The sequence below is a fragment of the Delphinapterus leucas genome, chromosome 4, assembly GCF_059928025.1.
Source record: "Delphinapterus leucas isolate spDelLeu-1000000601 "Yukka" chromosome 4, BTC_Dleu_Yukka2, whole genome shotgun sequence".
In the NCBI taxonomy this organism is placed as follows: Eukaryota; Metazoa; Chordata; class Mammalia; order Artiodactyla; family Monodontidae; genus Delphinapterus; species Delphinapterus leucas.
Genome location: NC_143132.1, coordinates 74,256,520 through 74,273,970, shown reverse-complemented (window position 1 = coordinate 74,273,970; position 17,451 = coordinate 74,256,520). Strand labels below are relative to the sequence as shown.

The 17,451-nt window shown below is 51.8% G+C and overlaps 1 protein-coding gene across 1 annotated transcript; it reads right to left on the bottom strand.

The window, feature by feature from the left end:
- Positions 1–6,702: 6,702 nt before the first annotated feature.
- LRRC15 (leucine rich repeat containing 15) lies at positions 6,703–12,075 on the bottom strand. Its single transcript, XM_089910667.1, has one exon. The coding sequence runs from the start codon at positions 11,262–11,264 to the stop codon at positions 9,561–9,563; it is 1,704 nt and encodes a 567-aa protein (XP_089766793.1). The 5' UTR covers positions 11,265–12,075; the 3' UTR covers positions 6,703–9,560.
- Between the last annotated feature and the right edge of the window lie 5,376 nt (positions 12,076–17,451).

Below are 17,451 nucleotides of genomic sequence, written 5' to 3'. Positions count from 1 at the left end.
GTGGTTGAGAGTCCGCCTGCCGATGCAGGGGACATGGGTTCGTGCCCTGGTCTGGGAAGATCCCACGTGCCGCGGAGCGGCTGAGCCTGTGAGCCATGGCCGCTGAACCTGCGCGTCCGGAGCCTGTGCTCCGCAACGGGAGAGGCCACAACAGTGAGAGGCCCACGTACCGCAAAAAACCAAAACAAACTAAAAGTAGAACTACCATATGACCCAGCATATACACAGAGAAAACCATAATTCAAAAAGACACATGCACCCCAATGTTCACTGCAGCACTATTTACAATAGCCAGGTCATGGAAGCAACCTAAGTGCCCATCAACAGACGAATGGATAAAGAAGATGTGGTACATATATACAATGGAATACTACTCAGCCATAAAAAGGAATGAAATTGGGTCATTTGTAGAGACGTGGATGGACCTAGAGACTGTCATACAGAGTGAAGTAAGTCAGAAAGAGGAAAACAAATATCGTATATTAACGCATATATGTGGAATCTAGAAAAATGGTACAGATGAACTGGTTTGCAAGGCAGAAATTGAGACACAGATGTAAAGAACAAATATATGGACACCAAGGTGGGAAAGCGGGGGCAGGGGGTGGTGATGGGATGAATTGGGAGATTGGGACTTACATATATACACTAATATGTATAAAATAGATAACTAATAAAAAATTGTAGTTATACAGAAAAAAAAAAGAAATAATATACTTTAGAATTTTCCAACAAAGGGATGTAACTGGAGAATTCAGGACTTGAGTCAAAACTATGGCATCAATGGCACAGAAAATCAAGTGTAGAGAAATCAGCTTAGGCTCAGGCAGTGGTTGGTGGGAGAGGTGGGAGGAGCTTCTCTGGTGTGGGGGGCTGAGCTGGGGGGCGAGACCCACCTGCCAGCTCCCAAAGCTCTCACACCTACATCTTGATTCTCAGAGCACATCGAGAAATTTCCAGGACAGGGAAACTGGGGGACCCAGAGCTACAGTAACGGGTCTAAGGGCACACGACTAAGAAGTGTGGGGCTATGATCCGTCCTGATGGCCTGAGCTGTCAGCAAGGTGCTTGCAGCAACACCACAAGGCTTCTGGAACAGGAAGACCCATACTCACATTTTCAGGACCCAAGGTGAACATACACAAGGGACCTTGTCTACCGCCTGTCCCCTTCTCTTCCCACCGGCCTCTCTCCGGTACCGTGAGTAGAGATCCCACGCACAGCTGTGTCCCCGCACCTCACAAGCCTAAGGGAACGCACTTCTGTGACGGGGTCAGCCTAGAGAAATGGACCTCGGGAGGCATGCCACACAAGCCCTGGGTCCTGGGTACCTGAATCAGGATTTGAGATGGGGACACAGCCTCCAGATGGGCATGTCCCTTTGATCATGCAAACTTCTCACCCCTTGGGCGTGTCATGGTGGGAGGGGAGCCAGAACAGGGCCTCTAAAGTTCAGTGCAAGACCCTCTTGCCCCAGTCCACTGGGGCAAAGGAAGTGATAGATGGTACTCACAGTGAGGGTATGGAACATTGATCATTTCCAAATGTTCCGGTCCCAGCCCAAGGCTCACTCTCACATCACTCTAGAATGGCTAAGAGTTTGTGCTGTGGTGTCAGAGAGTCTGGGTTCAAACCTTGTCTCCATCCCTTACTAGCTGTGTGGCTTTGGCTGAATTACTTAACCTCTCCATGCTTCAATTTCCTCACCTTCAAAACAGCAAGGTTCAATACTACCTTCCTCAAGGGGTGGTTCCGAAGGGTGAATGAGAAAATGCATTGAAGCCTCCAAACCCAGAGCCGTGTACACAGAGAGCACTCAGCTACGTCAGCCCAGGCCAGCCCCAGCTCTGTTGTAAAGCAGTCACAGGAGTCAGCTAAGGAAAGACTGGTGAGCTCATTCAAGCACCTCATTTACGGGCCAGCCGGATGTCTCGCTACAGCACTTTCTGGCTCTTCTGGCCAAGGGAAACGGGTCATTGTTTTGTCCTTGGTTTAGTGGAGCTCAGATTCTGATGTGGCCAGGATGCCCTGGACTTGGGCCTCTTCCCCGAGCCACCCTCAAGAGCAGGTCTCCACAGGCTCTGGAGACCGGGAGCATCCCCGCCTAGGTACTGTGGAGGATGGCAGCAGAGGGGACAGTGGGGCGGCAGCCAGAAGATTCCAACTCGTCATCTAAGAAACCACCTCTGCATTTGCACAGAGACCAGCAAATGCCCACAAAAATGTTCCATGCCTTCAGCAAGCCGAGGAAGCCTGGCTTTTTGTGGAGGAGGGTGGGAGGGGTGACTGGCTGCGAATGGACTCTTTCCTCTTCTCAGATTACTTTTGGATTGGCACATTTGTGTGTGTACCACAAGCCCATCTGTCAGCCACCACAGAGCCAACCCTCACTCCTTCCAGAGGGTGACGGGAGCGCAGAGCCCGGCCCAACATCCCCAGGGGACTTGTCCCTGGACCTGGGGTATCCACAACAGGATCTGTCTCACCAACGTGGCTGGATTTTGCCCCTCGGGCTCTAGTACATCTGCGAGCAGGAAGAGGGGCTTCCAAGGCTTATCTGGAGCCCCTGACTGCCTCATCCAAGTCTCCGGGACCCCAGTCTCCTTTCCTCTCAATCAGGGAAGTAAGCCAAGTGGCTGAGGCAGTGGGACCTGGGCTGGCTCCCTTCCCAGCCAGCCTGCCCTCCCCACCCTCCCTGCTGCCCACGGTGTCCCAAGCAGTGAAGTAATCCCTCAGAGTCCCAGTTTCCGCGTTTGTAGATTGAGAACAATCATGATAATCATGATAATAATAATAACACCCGCATTACCGCGCATTAGGGTCATCGTGGCAATTAAATGAAATAACTGGCCGTGGGTTTATGGTACTCTGATATAATAAATTTATATTTGGTCTTCCTGTTTCCTGGCACAGAGCTCCAAAAACCCTTGGAATATCCTGAGTGATAAGAGGAACGTCTTTTGTTATTCGTAATAAGCTCCTTTCAACCCACACCTGAGTTTATGTCACTGAAGTGACTTTGATGGTCCCCTAGAGAGCTTTAGACGGTACACAAAATATTTGCAGTGGTTATCTCTGAAGAACAGAATTAATTGCGGGTGATTTTAATTTTTTCCTTTGGCTTAATAATGTATTTTCAACTTTTAAAAATAATAAATAGGTGTCACTGTTGTAATAAGGTTGAAAGTTATTATAAAAATAATGTAGGGAATTCCCAGGCAGTCCAGTGGGCACAGGTTAGATCCCTGGTCAGGGAACTAAGATCCCGCATGCTGCACAGCGCAGCCAAAAAAATTAAACAATTAAAAAAAATTTTTAGATCATGTAAAACACACAGCACAGTTCCAAGTACCTAATAGGGGCTTCCTTGATTCCTTTCCTTCCTTGCAATTACATTGCAGAGGCTCAAGGAAACTTTATCCACTGTCATAGCTTCCTGAAGGGAACTAACATTCTGAAATAGGAGGTTGTGAAGCGGGCACTGTCCTTTCTCCAAATGCTCCCCATGGGCCCCACCTCTAGCCCTCTCTTAGGCAGCCTCCTCCACTAGAATGCCCTTGCTGACCTTTCCCTGTTGCTACCTGTCCCCATTCTCCCTACCCTCCAGGCCAGCACAAGTCCCACGTCCCCTGGGAAGCCTTTCTGGACTGCACCTCTTTTGGACCCTGCAGGGACTTGTCTTCTGTTGAACATGTGGGTCCTTCTGCTCTGCCTTCTAGTCGGTTGCACCACCTGACTAGGAGCCCCTGGGAGGTGGCGGTCCCGTGACCGCAGCGTCTCTTACCTGGCCATGCACCCCAGCACCTGGCCCAGGGCTGAGCCAGAGAGGCGCTCAGGCCCTGGGTGCCGAATTGAACAGGATGTATCTGTGGCTCTCGTGAGCCTGTATCCAGGGTCTTATTCTTCATCCTGCTTCATGGATTAGGGCTCTGTCATTGCTGTACCCTGGGTTTAAATTCTGACACGGCTATCTACTAGCTGTGTGGGATTGGGCAGGCCACTCCCTCTCTAAGCCTCAGTTTCCCAATACCTGGTTATTACCCCATCCCTTAGTGTTAAAATTAGCACTCAGTTGGATGATAAATATGCTAAATGAGATGGTAAATAATAAAGGACTTAATGCAGTGCCTGGCAAATAATAAATGTTTGCTAAAACGTAGCCACATACATGTTTTATTCCTACTTTATCATCGAAACCAGGACACTTCTGAGAATAAAAGGAGAGCTCTTGATAATTATGCCAGGATGACAGGCATGAACAAGGGTGGGACCGGGAAACCCTACACATATGGTCACACTGCTTTATCCCCACCACCCACTAGGGGCTGTCTGTGCCCAGGGACTGGGTCACCTTCATCTCAGAATCCCACACCGTGACCTGCCTCCAGCCCCAGCCCAGCACCACCCTGGCTGAGTACCTCAGGGGCTTCTCCTGCCCGGGCAAGGGGACACAGAAGGTGCAGCCTACATGGAGTTGGGGACATGCTCTGAAACCTGGGACAAGTGGCCAGCCCATCTCCTGCCCCCAAGCTGGGATCCCAGGCCAGATTCCTCCCACGATCCCAAAGACCCCAGAGCCCTGTAGTGACCCCAGGAAACCTACCGCGAGGGGCTCACGGTTGTGGACCAGCTGCCCTGGCTGATCCTCAGGAGCAGAAGGGCTTCTGGTGTGGTCAGTGGTCAGCCTGAGCCCAGCAGTGCTGCTGCTGGTCAAAGTTCCAGGCAGTGGTTCCTCCCCTCACGTGGCCTGAGCGTTCCCGGAATGTCACCAGGGTCACAGGACAGCAGAAGAGAATCTAAGCAAGGCCTCTGCAGATTACAAAATGACCCTGAACTGTTCCCATGGACGGATCCAGGTTGGGGCCAAAATCCAGCTAAGGTTATGGTCTTGGCAACTTTAGGACCCTAAGGGCAGCCACTAGGCCCTAGAAAGTTTCTAGTAAGTTGCTCTGGGCTGAGGGCTCCACACTCACATCCCCTCCAGTGCAAGGTCAGACTGACCGCAGCTGGGCAGCCGGCCACACGCACACATGGGCTCTCAGTGCCAGGAGAAATTCTAAGAGGGCTGTGGGTTTGCTGTCCTTTTGTGTTTGTTTTTTTATTTAGTGCTTATTTAAGTTTGTAAACCTTTCCTGAGTTAAAAGGGGGAAATGGTATAGGAAGGTGAATTGTGGCCCAACATGGAGAGAGAAGCTTTAACCGCTGGGATTATCCAAGGATGAAAGCAGTTGCTTGAGGACAGCGTGAACAGCCCTGAAGGTGCTCATCCAGGGGCTTCAGAACAAAGTGAAGAGTGTGTGTGTGTGTGTGTGTGCGCGCGCGCGCGCATGCAGGCACTTTAATGAATGCTGAGTGAACGTCACTGCCTTTCTGAGACATAGAAGAAACTCCAGCCTGGGAGTCTGGAAGCCTGGTTGTCTTGCGAGCTTAGCCACTAGTTCCCTAGGTGACTAGGGGAAATAAGATTGGGACATTTCCTGTCCCAATATTACCTTCTTCATCTATAAAATGGGTTGAACCTATTCTTAAGGCCCCTTCTGGCCACAGTGACCTATAGACATCATTGTGGTCCCCGCTCACTTTCCAAAGACCTTTCCTAGCCTGGAATTGGTCTCTGTGGGGGGGCTGTCCAGGCCAGCCTTGCATTCGTGTGACAAGCGTAAATCAACAGTGAGATCCCCTAGCCAAGGCGCCCACAGTATCACACGTGTCTTGTGTATACCGTTTATTGCTGATTCTGTGCACCAAATCTGTTACAAGCAGCATCCAGGAAAGACAGACCCCCAAACCTGCCCACCAGGGCTCACACTCTATAAAACCTCGGGGGCCTAGAAAGCTCTAAATGCATCACCAAGCACCTGGGACTATTTGCAATGATTCTTTAAGCGAGGCAAAATTGATCTACTTTTGAAGGTAGCACGAAGGTAACAGGTTTGTGAGAACAATCTCTCCTTAGGTCAAGGAGAGAGCTCACACTGGGAGGAGTTTGGCCTGGAGGAGCGTCTGCCTCATGCCTCTCTGAACCACAGCGAAGACCTGATCCCCAAGACCACCACCGGCTCCCCAACAGCCCCGATTCAGTTCCGACTGTGGGATCTGTAGGCTGAATTCTTTGAGTGATTCATAGCTAAAGGCCGGGCTACCTCCAGTGTCTCTTTAGCAACTCTAGTTATCTAGTTATCTCTAGCTGTCTGCTCGCCACAAGCTTCCTGAGTTTGGAAACGATTCCCATCACTGCATTACACAGACATCTGTGACAGTTGTATTGGTTCCCAGGAAGAGTTCTGAGAAGGGTGTTTTGCCTTTAAATTCTAACGAGGAGGAACGATATACACTCGGCCCAACAGTTCCCTTGAGAGAAGCCAGTTTTCTTTTAACGGGTGGATGAGTTTAATTTTTTCCTGTATTCACAAAGCGTTGGATCCACACAGTACCAGGTGAGGTTCCAATGGCTAAGACTATGGTATGGGGAGCAACAGGACAGTGACTCCCGTTTTCTTTGGTTGTGCAAAGCTTAAAGAGAGAAGGTAAAGCCACAGCCTACTGAATAATGTTGCAGAAGACAAGTGGTTTTAGACCCTCTCACATGTACTACTCATGCACAGGGGTGCTGTGAGGGTTAAAAAGAAAATGGCTATTAGGTGCTTTGAAGGGCATCCACGCACAGTAAGCATTTTTGAAAAACAGTGGTTCTAATGGGCTTTTATTATCTTTCCTCCAACATTGACCCTCCACTCCAAATGGAGCACTGGCAAGGGGAACTAGAAGCCAATGAGCAAAGGGGGAAAGCGAACTCAACTTTTGGGGGACCAAGCAGCTCACTCCAGCCCCAAGAAGTGAGCAAATGCATCATCCTGTTGGAAAGGAAACTCCACCCACATTTTCTGGCAGCTCCCTGACCAGACAACGTGGTTCAGAAAGACCAAAACGCCTGCCAAGGAAGAGGAGGCCCAGTGGCTCCTTCCAGTCCACGCTGATGGCAGAAAGGAACAGGCAAGCTCAGAAGGTCAGGCAAAGGGTCCACCACCCCCACCCAGGGTGCTCCTGTGGGGAGTCATCTGAGGACAGCTGCCCTCAGGCCACGTGTGATATCCTGGGCCAGAGAGGAAGATATTCCAAGGTCATGGCCAATGCCATCAATACCCAGGGGTTCTGGGTTCAGCTTGGCAGGGCACACTGGATGAAGAGGACTCCTTCCTCACCTCTCTGCCATCTCTGGCCCACTTGTACCCTTGCACAAGGAGACGTTGGAGCCTAGTTACAAGGAGCATCTTGAGGAATGCAGTGCCAAACCATGCTTCCTGTCTGGAGGAGAGCAAGCCAAGCTTCCCCTTTGGGCCCCAGGATCAATATGGCAGGCCACCATCAGTGGAATGATGCCCATGCCCCAAGTTCTGGACTCACGTCCTTTTGGACCCTGGCAAGCCTTGATACATGTCCGCCAGGTGCTATAAATAATTTGAAAACATTTTGGAGACCCAGATTCACCTTGGGGATACTATGTCTTTTGCCTTAACAGGCCCCATCTCTCCCACATTCCCTGTGACAGAGAGTGAAAAGCTACAAAACGCACAAGTTCTTACACACTCGTTTTGTTGGGACCTTTCAGCATCACGCTGTTAAGGCCCAAGGGAATTTCTTATTTGTCTCGTGGGGCAGAGGGAACTAGTAAAGGCCAGTCAGGATTGATAGCAGATTTCCAAGTCCCTGTAGTGTTTGATGCGGCTCTTTCCTGGGCAGACACAGACACGTGAAATTCTCCAATTCACTGTGTCTACTTCTAAACTGGTATACCAGGTGTCCAGAGAAAGACATGCACTGTCCTGAGTGTACTTTCTTTACCAGTGTGAATATATATGTAGCAGGAAGGATGGCGAGGGCAGGTATTCATGTGACTGCAACTCTGGACCAAACAACTCAACTCTTGTAACCAGACCACAGGCAGGGAGAGGCTCCACAGAGGGCCCTGATCCCGTGTGACCTATCTGTGTACCCATGTTGCCTGCTGTGTATAAGAATGCTGAAATTCAGTGTCTAGCTGACTGTAATGTCGATGGAGAATTTTACCACAACCAGAGGGATTGCTGGGTTCCATTACACTTGGCTGTCCAATGAAAGGATCTCATCTCTGAGCTATTTCACTTTCCCAAACGGAGAGTGGAAATTAAAAACAGATATAGGCATATCATGCCCATAAAAGGCCCAAGCAGAGGAGCCTCCAATGAACAACAGACAGCTTGTTGGCAGGGTAGGGTGTGTGGTTGCATGGGACTCTCTAGTTGAGATGTCTCTGACCTGGCCAAGCCTGGTGCTTCAAGGTCTGGGATTTAATACAATTTCCCATCCAGGACAGGGTGTACCTACATCTTCTCCTCCAACCCTGGCAGCTGGGCCTTTGCAAGGGCTGGCTGCAGGGGGAGGGCAGTGAGGGGCTCATCCTGACCCACAGGGAGCCAGTTCCCAGGTAAGTTCATGCCACCTCCACAGGCCCCAGTCTTCTCCAGTAAAAGCTCAGGATGGAGGATCCTGGCGATGTCTCGTTTCTTAATTTGGGTGCTGATCACACAGGTGTGTAAATTTTGTGAAAATCCATCAAACTATACACTATCATGCTTTTCTGTATGTATGTTACACTTCCATAAAAAGTTAAAAGAGAAAAATCCTGGGGGTGAACACAAGGACCCCCAGGCACCAAATTGCTTTCTCCATCCAGTACCGATAAGCTGATTTTCAAGTTTTTCTGGGGGGCGGTGAGAAATTCTACATGATTTTATTCCTTAAAGGACTGAAATTTTCAAAGCAAATTCGCAGTTCAGAAATATCATTCTCTAAGCGGCTAAACTTGTTGCACCGGTGCCTTTCTTCCTTTTCCAGATAAAAATCACAAGAGATGCTGAGGGTAGTCCGGCCTTCAGGACCTGAACAGCCTCATTTTTCCCTTCTCTCTTTCATAGCATCCTGAAAGCCAGGGCACTTGGCAGTTCTTAAGAGATCAGCTAAATGGTTTGAAGCCTTCTTCGAGGAGATAAGTCACCTTGCCTTCAGGAGTAGGAAGTGAAGGGAGACCTTTCATTGAGGGGACAGGGTAGAGCCATGTCACAAACAAGAGGAGCGAAGAAGGGGAATCAACTTACATAATACTTGGGAGCGGGGCTGTCCCGGTGGAGAACCATTGCCACAAAGTGGCAGGTGTGTAATAATTGCGTCTATAGAGGTTGGCAGGGGTACAGACGCAGGGAAGGTGGTTTTTGGAGGAGAGCTGGTGAGGCTTTAGAGGAGGGGCTTTCTCGAGAGAAGCCCAGGGATGTGAATTGGGAACACCGCAGGGTTTTTGCCACAGTGGGTTAGGTCTCCCTGTTGGTAAGAAGGCTCTGCAAGAACCTCTTCTATAGGAGAACCAGGCAGGTCAGGAAAAGGTGGGGACACCTTTCTCTCGGGGACCAGAGAGAGGGGGAGCAGGGGATGGCTCTGTGGACCCAGGGGTGGAGGCGGAACAACGAAATCCCGGATCCTCTGGGGGTCCCACGGTTCCCCAGCCCTGTCTCCAGCCTCTGCCTCTCTTAACACTCATTGGGTGCCTTCATCTGCATCAGGACTGCATGGCTCCTCTTCTTGCAGAAGCAACAGCAGATGCAGGCAGCCAGGGAGCAGGCCAGGGCGATGATGCCAATCACAATGGCAGCAACGGTCAGCCCACTCTGGGCCTGGGTCATGCCCCCCGTGTCACGGCTATCAGTGGTCTCGGTGGTGGTCAGACTGGTGAAGTCAGTGGTGGAGGAGATGCAGGTGGTGTCGGAGTAGCTGGGTGTCTCTGGGTGGGTGGACACGTCGGGGACCACTGAACCCTGGACACTGGAGACAACAACATTGACATCGATGGTGATGAGGGACTGGCCTCGGACATTGGCTGGGCTGAAACACACCGGGGGGGTGTCTGTCCCCAGCCTGGCCTTGTTGAGTAGGAGCCAGCTGTGGAGCGGAAGGATGTCTGAGTCACACCTCCAGGGGTTGTCATAGAGCCGCAGCTCACACAGCTTCCCCAGGTGATCGAAGATGCCCAAGGGCAGGTTCTCCAGCTGGTTGTTCTGCAGCTGGATGGTCATGAGTTCATTGGCGTTGGCGAAGATGTTGCCCGGGAGCTGTCTGAGGCGGTTGTTCTGCAGGGAGATGTTCTGCAGATTGGCCAACGTGCGGAAGACATTCCCGTCCAGCTCCTGCAGCACATTGGTGTGGAGGGACAGCTCCCGCATCTCCACCAGCCCATTGAAGGCATCCGGAGAGATGTAGCTGATCTGGTTGTGGCTGAGGACCAGGACCTGCAACTGGCGGAGGCTGCTGAAGACATTGTCCGGGAGGGAGGCGATGTGGTTGTCATAGAGCCAAAGCTCACGCAGGTTGTGCATGGGTCCAAAGATGCCCGGAGCGAGCTCCTTCAGGGAATTCCCGAAGAGCGTGAGCCGGTTGAGCTGGGGCAGCTGCATGAAGATGCCGGAGGGCAGCTGGGAGATGTGATTGTTGGACAGATAGAGCTTCTGGAGGTTACGGTTGTTGTGGAAGAGGCCAGGAGACAGCATACTAATCTGGTTCTGCTGCAGGGCCAGCTCCTGGAGGTTGCCAAGCCCATCAAAACAGCCCATGGGGATGTCTGAAATCCTGTTCTCATACAGCCGGAGGACCTGGAGGTTGCTCAGGTGCTGGAAGACCCTGGGTGAGAGGTGGGTGAGGCTATTCTTGCCCAGATTCAGTTTGACGAGGCCCACCAGGTGGTCGAAGGCCCCGTCGGGGATAAACTCCAGGTGGTTGCCGTGCAGCTGCAGCTCCTTGAGGTTGCTGAAGTGGGTGAAGTGAGTCGGCTGGATCTGCACCAGCTGGTTGCTGGACAAGAGGAGCGACTCTAGGTTGTCCAGGCCCTGGAAGAGGCTGACGGGCAGAACCTGAAGCTTGTTGTTGGCGAGGCTGAGGTAGCGCAACGAGCCCAGGTTACGGAAGGCACTGGGCGCGATGTGGGACAGCTCATTCTTCTCAATCCGCAGGGCGATCAGGGCCGAGATGTTGAGGAACGGGGATTCGTTGAGTTCGGTGATGTGCGTGTTGAGGATCTGCAGGCTCATGGCGTTCCAGGGCAGCGGGGTGGGTACCACCACGATGCGCGCCCCCGTGCACTCCACCTGGGAGGCCCTGGAGCAGGTGCACTCTCTAGGGCAGCCATGGTTGGCCCAGGCTTGGCAGCCCACCAGCAAAAGGAGATAATGTTTCAGTGGCATGGCCTCTGCAAGGAGAGAAAGGGCACGAGTCAGGACTGCCTCACTGACGCTTCAGCTGTTTTTAAGCCATCGTCAACCTTGGGTGCCAAACGCTGGCTTGCCTTTGAACCCCATCACCACATACCCACCTCATGCTACCTGCGATCTGGTCTGCAGCCTCTTCGTTTTCCCCCAGGCCTTCCTATTTCCACGCCTTTGCCCAAGCCATTCGCCCCACTTGGAGGGCTCTTCATCCTCACCCAGATCTTCCCCACACGTCTAAGTCTAGCTCACAGGCAGTCACCCCTAGGAAGCTTTCCAGGATTTCATGAGTCAGCTTTAGTTACCCTCCCGTGCAGGTGATTTTCCCAACTTCCATTATGGCCTAAGCCATAGCAGCCACACATGGCATTCACTGTGTCCCCGTCTGTCTCCTCCACTAGTCAATAGGCTTTGCAAGGGCAGGGGTGTTCGTGTCCCGTCCCTGTGAGCTCCTTAAGTCAGGAGCCGTATCTTATCCACCTCTGCGCCTCTCAGAGCACCTGGACCTGCTAGTTGAACGTGGCTTCCTCAGGAGGAACAGATAGGACACGAGATTAAATAGCAGGGCCTGAACCTGGGGGAAGATGCTGAGGCCACAGATATGAGCACCTGCGGGGAGAAGCAGCAGCAGCCAACAGAGCAGGACCACACTGCGATCTGGTGGAAAAGGCCGCGGGCAAGCTCAGCCTTCCGTCTCCCTGGGCCCCGCCGTACACCGGCCAGCACTGCCCCATCACCGCCACCACCAACCTGCCCCTGTGTTAACCCTTTCACAGGGGCTTCATCTAGGTTTAATCCAAACCACCTTCCCAATAAAAGGAAACTATCCACACCACTTCGTGTCTCTCCGGAAGGGGCTGCTGTGGGTCGGCCGACGTCTGGGGTCTGCCTTCTGGGTACCAGTCCCAGTTTCCAGAAGAAACATTGGGTGGGCTTGAGTAAGTCCCAGAAAACTTAGGATGTACTTTGAGCTGAAAGCTGGTAGGCCCAGACGCTCCCGCAGACATGGTGCTGATCTGGGAATGGAGTCAAAGTCATGGAACGTTTGGTGTTTGAGATCAGGTCTATACAAATAGAAAGTGGAGATGGGGGGCATGGGAACTGGGCCCTACATGAATGTTTAAGGACCACAAATTAGCTGTTTGACTCGAATGAAGCTTGAGGCCTCCAGGCTCAGCTTCGTCATCTGTTAAGTGACAGTGATAACCTCTGCCCCCTCCTGAGGCCGCCGTGAGGAGCAAATTGAAGAAAGGCTGTGAGAGTGTGCTCTGTGCAAACGTGTGAGCAAGTGCCAAGCTCCCCTACAATGGCCCTTGTAGACTCTTGGAGGCAGGAAGGCCTCAAGGTGCTTTTAATCTTGGCATTCTTAGTCAAGGGACTGTGGATTTCTGTGTATGTGTAGGACATCTGTAACTTCCATCTGAGATTCAAAGGGGTCTCTAACTCCCAAAGGGTTAAGACCTGCTGATCACGCATGCCCATCATTTTGGGGGAATGCAGGAAGCAGGGAAACTGAGGCTCAGAGCTTAAAGCCAGCATCTCCAGATTCCTGGATGAGAACCGTGAGTGTTACTGCAGTGCCTGTCCTTTTAATGAGCAAAAGTCCTGGGTCAGAAGAAGGAATTTCAAATGATGGCCTATAAGGCATAAACTGGCTGGGTGGAGAAGGTACTTCTCTGGCCTTTCTTTGTTCCCCTGAACTCATGGAGTCCTGAGTCTGGCCCATAACTCAGAATAATCCAGGCTTCCCAACCTGGCCTCAACTCAATGCATCCCTCCCCTGCTCCCAACAAGCTTACTCTGAGGACAGAACCCAAGTTCATCCCCCACCTACCCAGGCCTTGATTGTTGCCCTAGTTACAGCCCATCCAAGCCCTGATCTGCTGTACTTTCCATCAAGACTCAAATAAGTATGTAGAACAGTGGAGAAATGAAAGAAAAATAACAACTTGACAATGGAGTCTAGATTCAAAGGAAGGGGGCCAGATTAAGCTATGGACACATCTAAAAGAATGAACTTGTATAGATAAATGTTGGATCCAGAACTTGAGAGCAGAAAATGAACAACTTAGAAAGGAGGCACTGAAAAAGTGACTTAACATCCACCCTTAGATGTGAGGGCGTTTTATTGATGGTAGCAGAGAAAGAAGACTGCTCACAAAAGCTAATGTGATCTTAGGCTGCATTAATAGAAGTATTAAGTATGGAACAAAGGAGGTGATAGTCTTGCTTTACACCACCCTCATCAGTCCACACCTATAATGCTGTTCTCAGTTTCACCCTGAACTTCAAGAAGGCCAAAGACAAACTGGTCTATTGAAGGCCTTCTAGAGAAGGGTAAGAGGATGGTGAGGGGATGCAGAAACCAGAACATCTGAGCATCCATTGAAGGAACTGTGGATGAATAGCAGAAAGAAGAGAAGATGTGATGAGCCTGCAAGCACTTTCTTAGTGTGCGTGAAGGGCTGCCCTGGGATAAAGCAAACAGCCTTAGTGTGGCTCTCGAGGTCGAAACTAGTACACAGAAGCTATGGGGTCACACGCATTTTAGTTCTTCACCGAAGACAGCTTGTCTGAACCGGAATGGACAACCTCATAAGGCAGTAAGCTCCCCATCCCTGAAAGTGTTCAAGCAGAAAGTAAGCAGAAACATGGTAAGGAAGCTGGAGAGAAGATTCTACACCTGGTAGAGTATTGGACTAGATGACAGCTGTCCATCACCAAGACTTTAGGATTCTAAGGCTGAGTCCCAGGGCAAGGATATGAGAGCCATCAACCAGGACAATTGTGCCTGTGCTCCCAGGGGGTCCACGCAGACAGTTGTGGGTGTTTGCCCATCCCCTTGATATATGTGTGAGAGAGATCTACCCACTGGACTGACTTACAAAATGTGAAGCATCACTCCTGGTGATGAGCCATCTAACACTTAATTTCTATGTATACTCCTATGCCCAGGATGCTTCAAAATGGTGTTGTAGCCCAAGTATTAGGGACTAAATTAAAGTGCCCATAACCTGGAAAGCCCAGGGCAGTCTCTGTCTAGTTTCCCCATCTATAAATGAGGGTGTGGGCCAAGGAACCCTCTGAAGACCCATCTCAGACCTCTCTGAGTTTGCACTCCCCAGCTGGGGAGGGGGCATCAAGCCAGCCCCAGGAAGGGCCCACGGCCAGGGGTGGTGCCTCACGTCTTGGGAAGAGGAGGAAAAAGATAACTCCCTGATGGGAACAGCTCCCTTATGGAAACAGAGCCACTGCTGTTTAAAACGAACCACACTCAGCTTAACGAATATTGCAAGAATTTGCAGATTTTCCCTTTTATAAATCCTCGTGTCTGCAGAGCCCACTCCAGCACCACGTGCGCTGCTTTCCTACTTTCCAGCACTTGTTACCGCCACGGCTGGCACTGACTACGGCAAAGGATCTCCAGGGAGCCTACCCCAAACCCAGCTGCAGAGCCCTCGGGGGAGGGAGGGGCCGCAGGAGCAGGCTGGATAACCAGCCGGGCCCTTGGATATCCAGCAAGTGTGGCCGGCGTCCACGGCAGCCTGAGGCCCTCAGGAGCCCAGCACACAGTGGACTAATAGTCCACGCTGCCCTGTGCCGCTTGGCAGCCATGACAGTTAAAGACCCACAGAGCTGCCCTAATTACACCCTCCTCCTCCAGGCAGCCAAACGCGTCCTTAGTCACTGCAGCGACTTGGTCCAGCCCCTGTCTTGGGAGGGGGAGCAGCCTGGCATCTGTCGCTGGCCCAGGGAATTCACTGAGCCCACAGACACACAGAAGGACAGACAGACAGCTCACCTGGGCACTCTGACGTGGTCCCTCCCCAGGAGTGGAAGCGCTTGGACCAGGCGCTCTGGCTCTGGTCTCTTTAGCAAAAACAGCCTCTATGACTCATGGGCAAACACATAATTAGCCTCGAAGCCCTGAGCTTTGTTGGTTGGTGGGTTGGGACTTTTGGGTTTAATACCATCATCACATCCCTGAAACACGAGGTTCCCTCGGAGGAGACGCCTTCTTATTTCAATGCCATGGAGCAAAGCTTTTGGAAAGAACCTCGGAGACGGATGTGCTACTCTGTCTTAACTCTAAGTTGGAGTGTGAGTTTAGGTAAATTCTCCAGACCTCAGTTTCCCCTATTGTAAAGACTCCCAGGGGCCCTTGGCAGCTCTGATATCTTACCAGAGACAGAAAGGAGATTTGGCCTGAAGCCCCGCCATTCCCACCACCCCCTATAGGTCACGTGGAACCACCAGCAGTGCCACCTTCACATGGAGGCTTGAGGACATTGCATCCATCTTTTCAGGCCCACCTTGCTTCCAAAGTTTTCCAGGCAGGGCAATCCCACTTGTTAACTGGCGAATCTTCACACGGCCAAGAGCCATTTCATGGATCAGGGAGGTGAGAGGGGGGCCTTAGGGAGGACCCCTCCCAGCACACCCGGGGAAACTGAAGCCCAGACAGGAAATCTCCCTCCGTGGCCTGTGCCCTCCCCGCACAGAGATCTCCCAAAACATGGCTTCATCAGCGTTGAGACGTTGCCCCGTCCTCCGAGGGAGGTGCCAGGCATGGGGCTGTGTTGTCTCCCCTGTACACAGCCGGCGTCAGCCTCAATCAAGCCGCTCCTCTCTGCACGGTCCAGCGGGTCTGAAGCCACTGTCTGAAGGAGAGGCTCACTGTATCCTGACCTCCACGTCTCGCTTGAAGGGGGTAACCACTGTGTTCCCCAGATCAGTACATAAATGTCGCCTGGAAGTGCCTGGGAAACTCGCTTAATAGAACCGAACTCACAGCACTGCGGTGATGAGGATTGCACGAATTAATGCATGTGAAGCACTTAGGCTTGTTCTTGGCCCAAAATGAGTACCTGATAAATGTTACTTACAATTATTGTTCATCTTGTCGAGTAAAATCAGAATCTCTGGAGGCTCCACCCACAGAGCTCCTGATCCCTAGGTCTGGGAGGTAGGGGGAACGGCCCAGGACCCTGCACATTTAACAGACTCCCCAAGTGACTCTGATGCAGGGGTCCACAGCCCACACTCGGAAGCACCACTTGAGGCCTAGACCAGCTGGGACCCCATGCTCCTGACCTATGTCATTTACTGCCAAGACAGAGAGATTGAACCCTGGATTGGGGAGGCTGAAGGTCGGGCCATAGACAGGGTCCAGCCCCCTCTATCGATACTTCCTTCAGTGGCCCTTTCTCCATCCCTGTCAGAAATCTGGGGTCTGTGCTAAGTTGAACCCAGCAGTAGAGGCTGCTCCCAGGAGCAGCACTTAGAGCCCAGGGCATCAGAGATGCCAAGGCCCTTAGAGCCCATCTGGTCAAACCATCTGGTCATTTTGTAGATGGGAAAACTAAGGGGCCCAGAGGAAGGAGGAGACTTGCCTGGGCTCACACAGTCAGTGGAAGATTCCAGACACCCAGATCAGGGCTCTAACTAACCATAGAGCTTGGTGGTCCCCCTGAACCTTATCATGAGGCTTTAGGACCTCATCAGCCACGTGTCCAGCTGTGCCTGGATTCGGGGAAGAGGTGGCTTCTCTCCCTCCATTCTAAAGTGATATCAGGCTCATCTACAATCCACCCTCCAGCTGCCCAGCATGATTAGTCAAGGTCAAGTGCCTCTCCCAACTCCCAGGCTGCATGGTTTGAGAGATGTTCTTCCTCAAGGCTGCTCTGATGCTCGTGTTTGCTCAGTTTCACCTGAGTGGCTTGGAGGAGTGGATGGAAGAACAGAAGAGGTTGTTCAACCAGAAGCGGGTGATCCCATCGTCTCAACACACAGCCCGGTTCAGGGCTCCACCCCAAACACATCCTGGAGCCCCAAGGGAAGAGCAGCCACACCCTCATCCTCCACCTGCCTCAGTCACTGACCCCATCTCTCATGGCCCATCAAGGTCAAAGTTCAGTCCATTTGTTTAGAAAAGGAAATGAGTACGAGGAAACAAGTCCTTTCCAGCCCTGGGGTTAGGGGAGGTAGGGCTTCTGGCAGAGGCCAGAGCAGGGCTGGAATTAGCTTGGCAGAAGTGGCAGGACATACTGACAAACTTGCCAGCCGAGCGGGGAGACGCTTCCACTTGGGGCTTTTATTTTAAAAGCCATGGGCTACAGCCCCCTTCTCAGGGTAACACCTGGGGGGCCCAACTTAGGTAAAATGG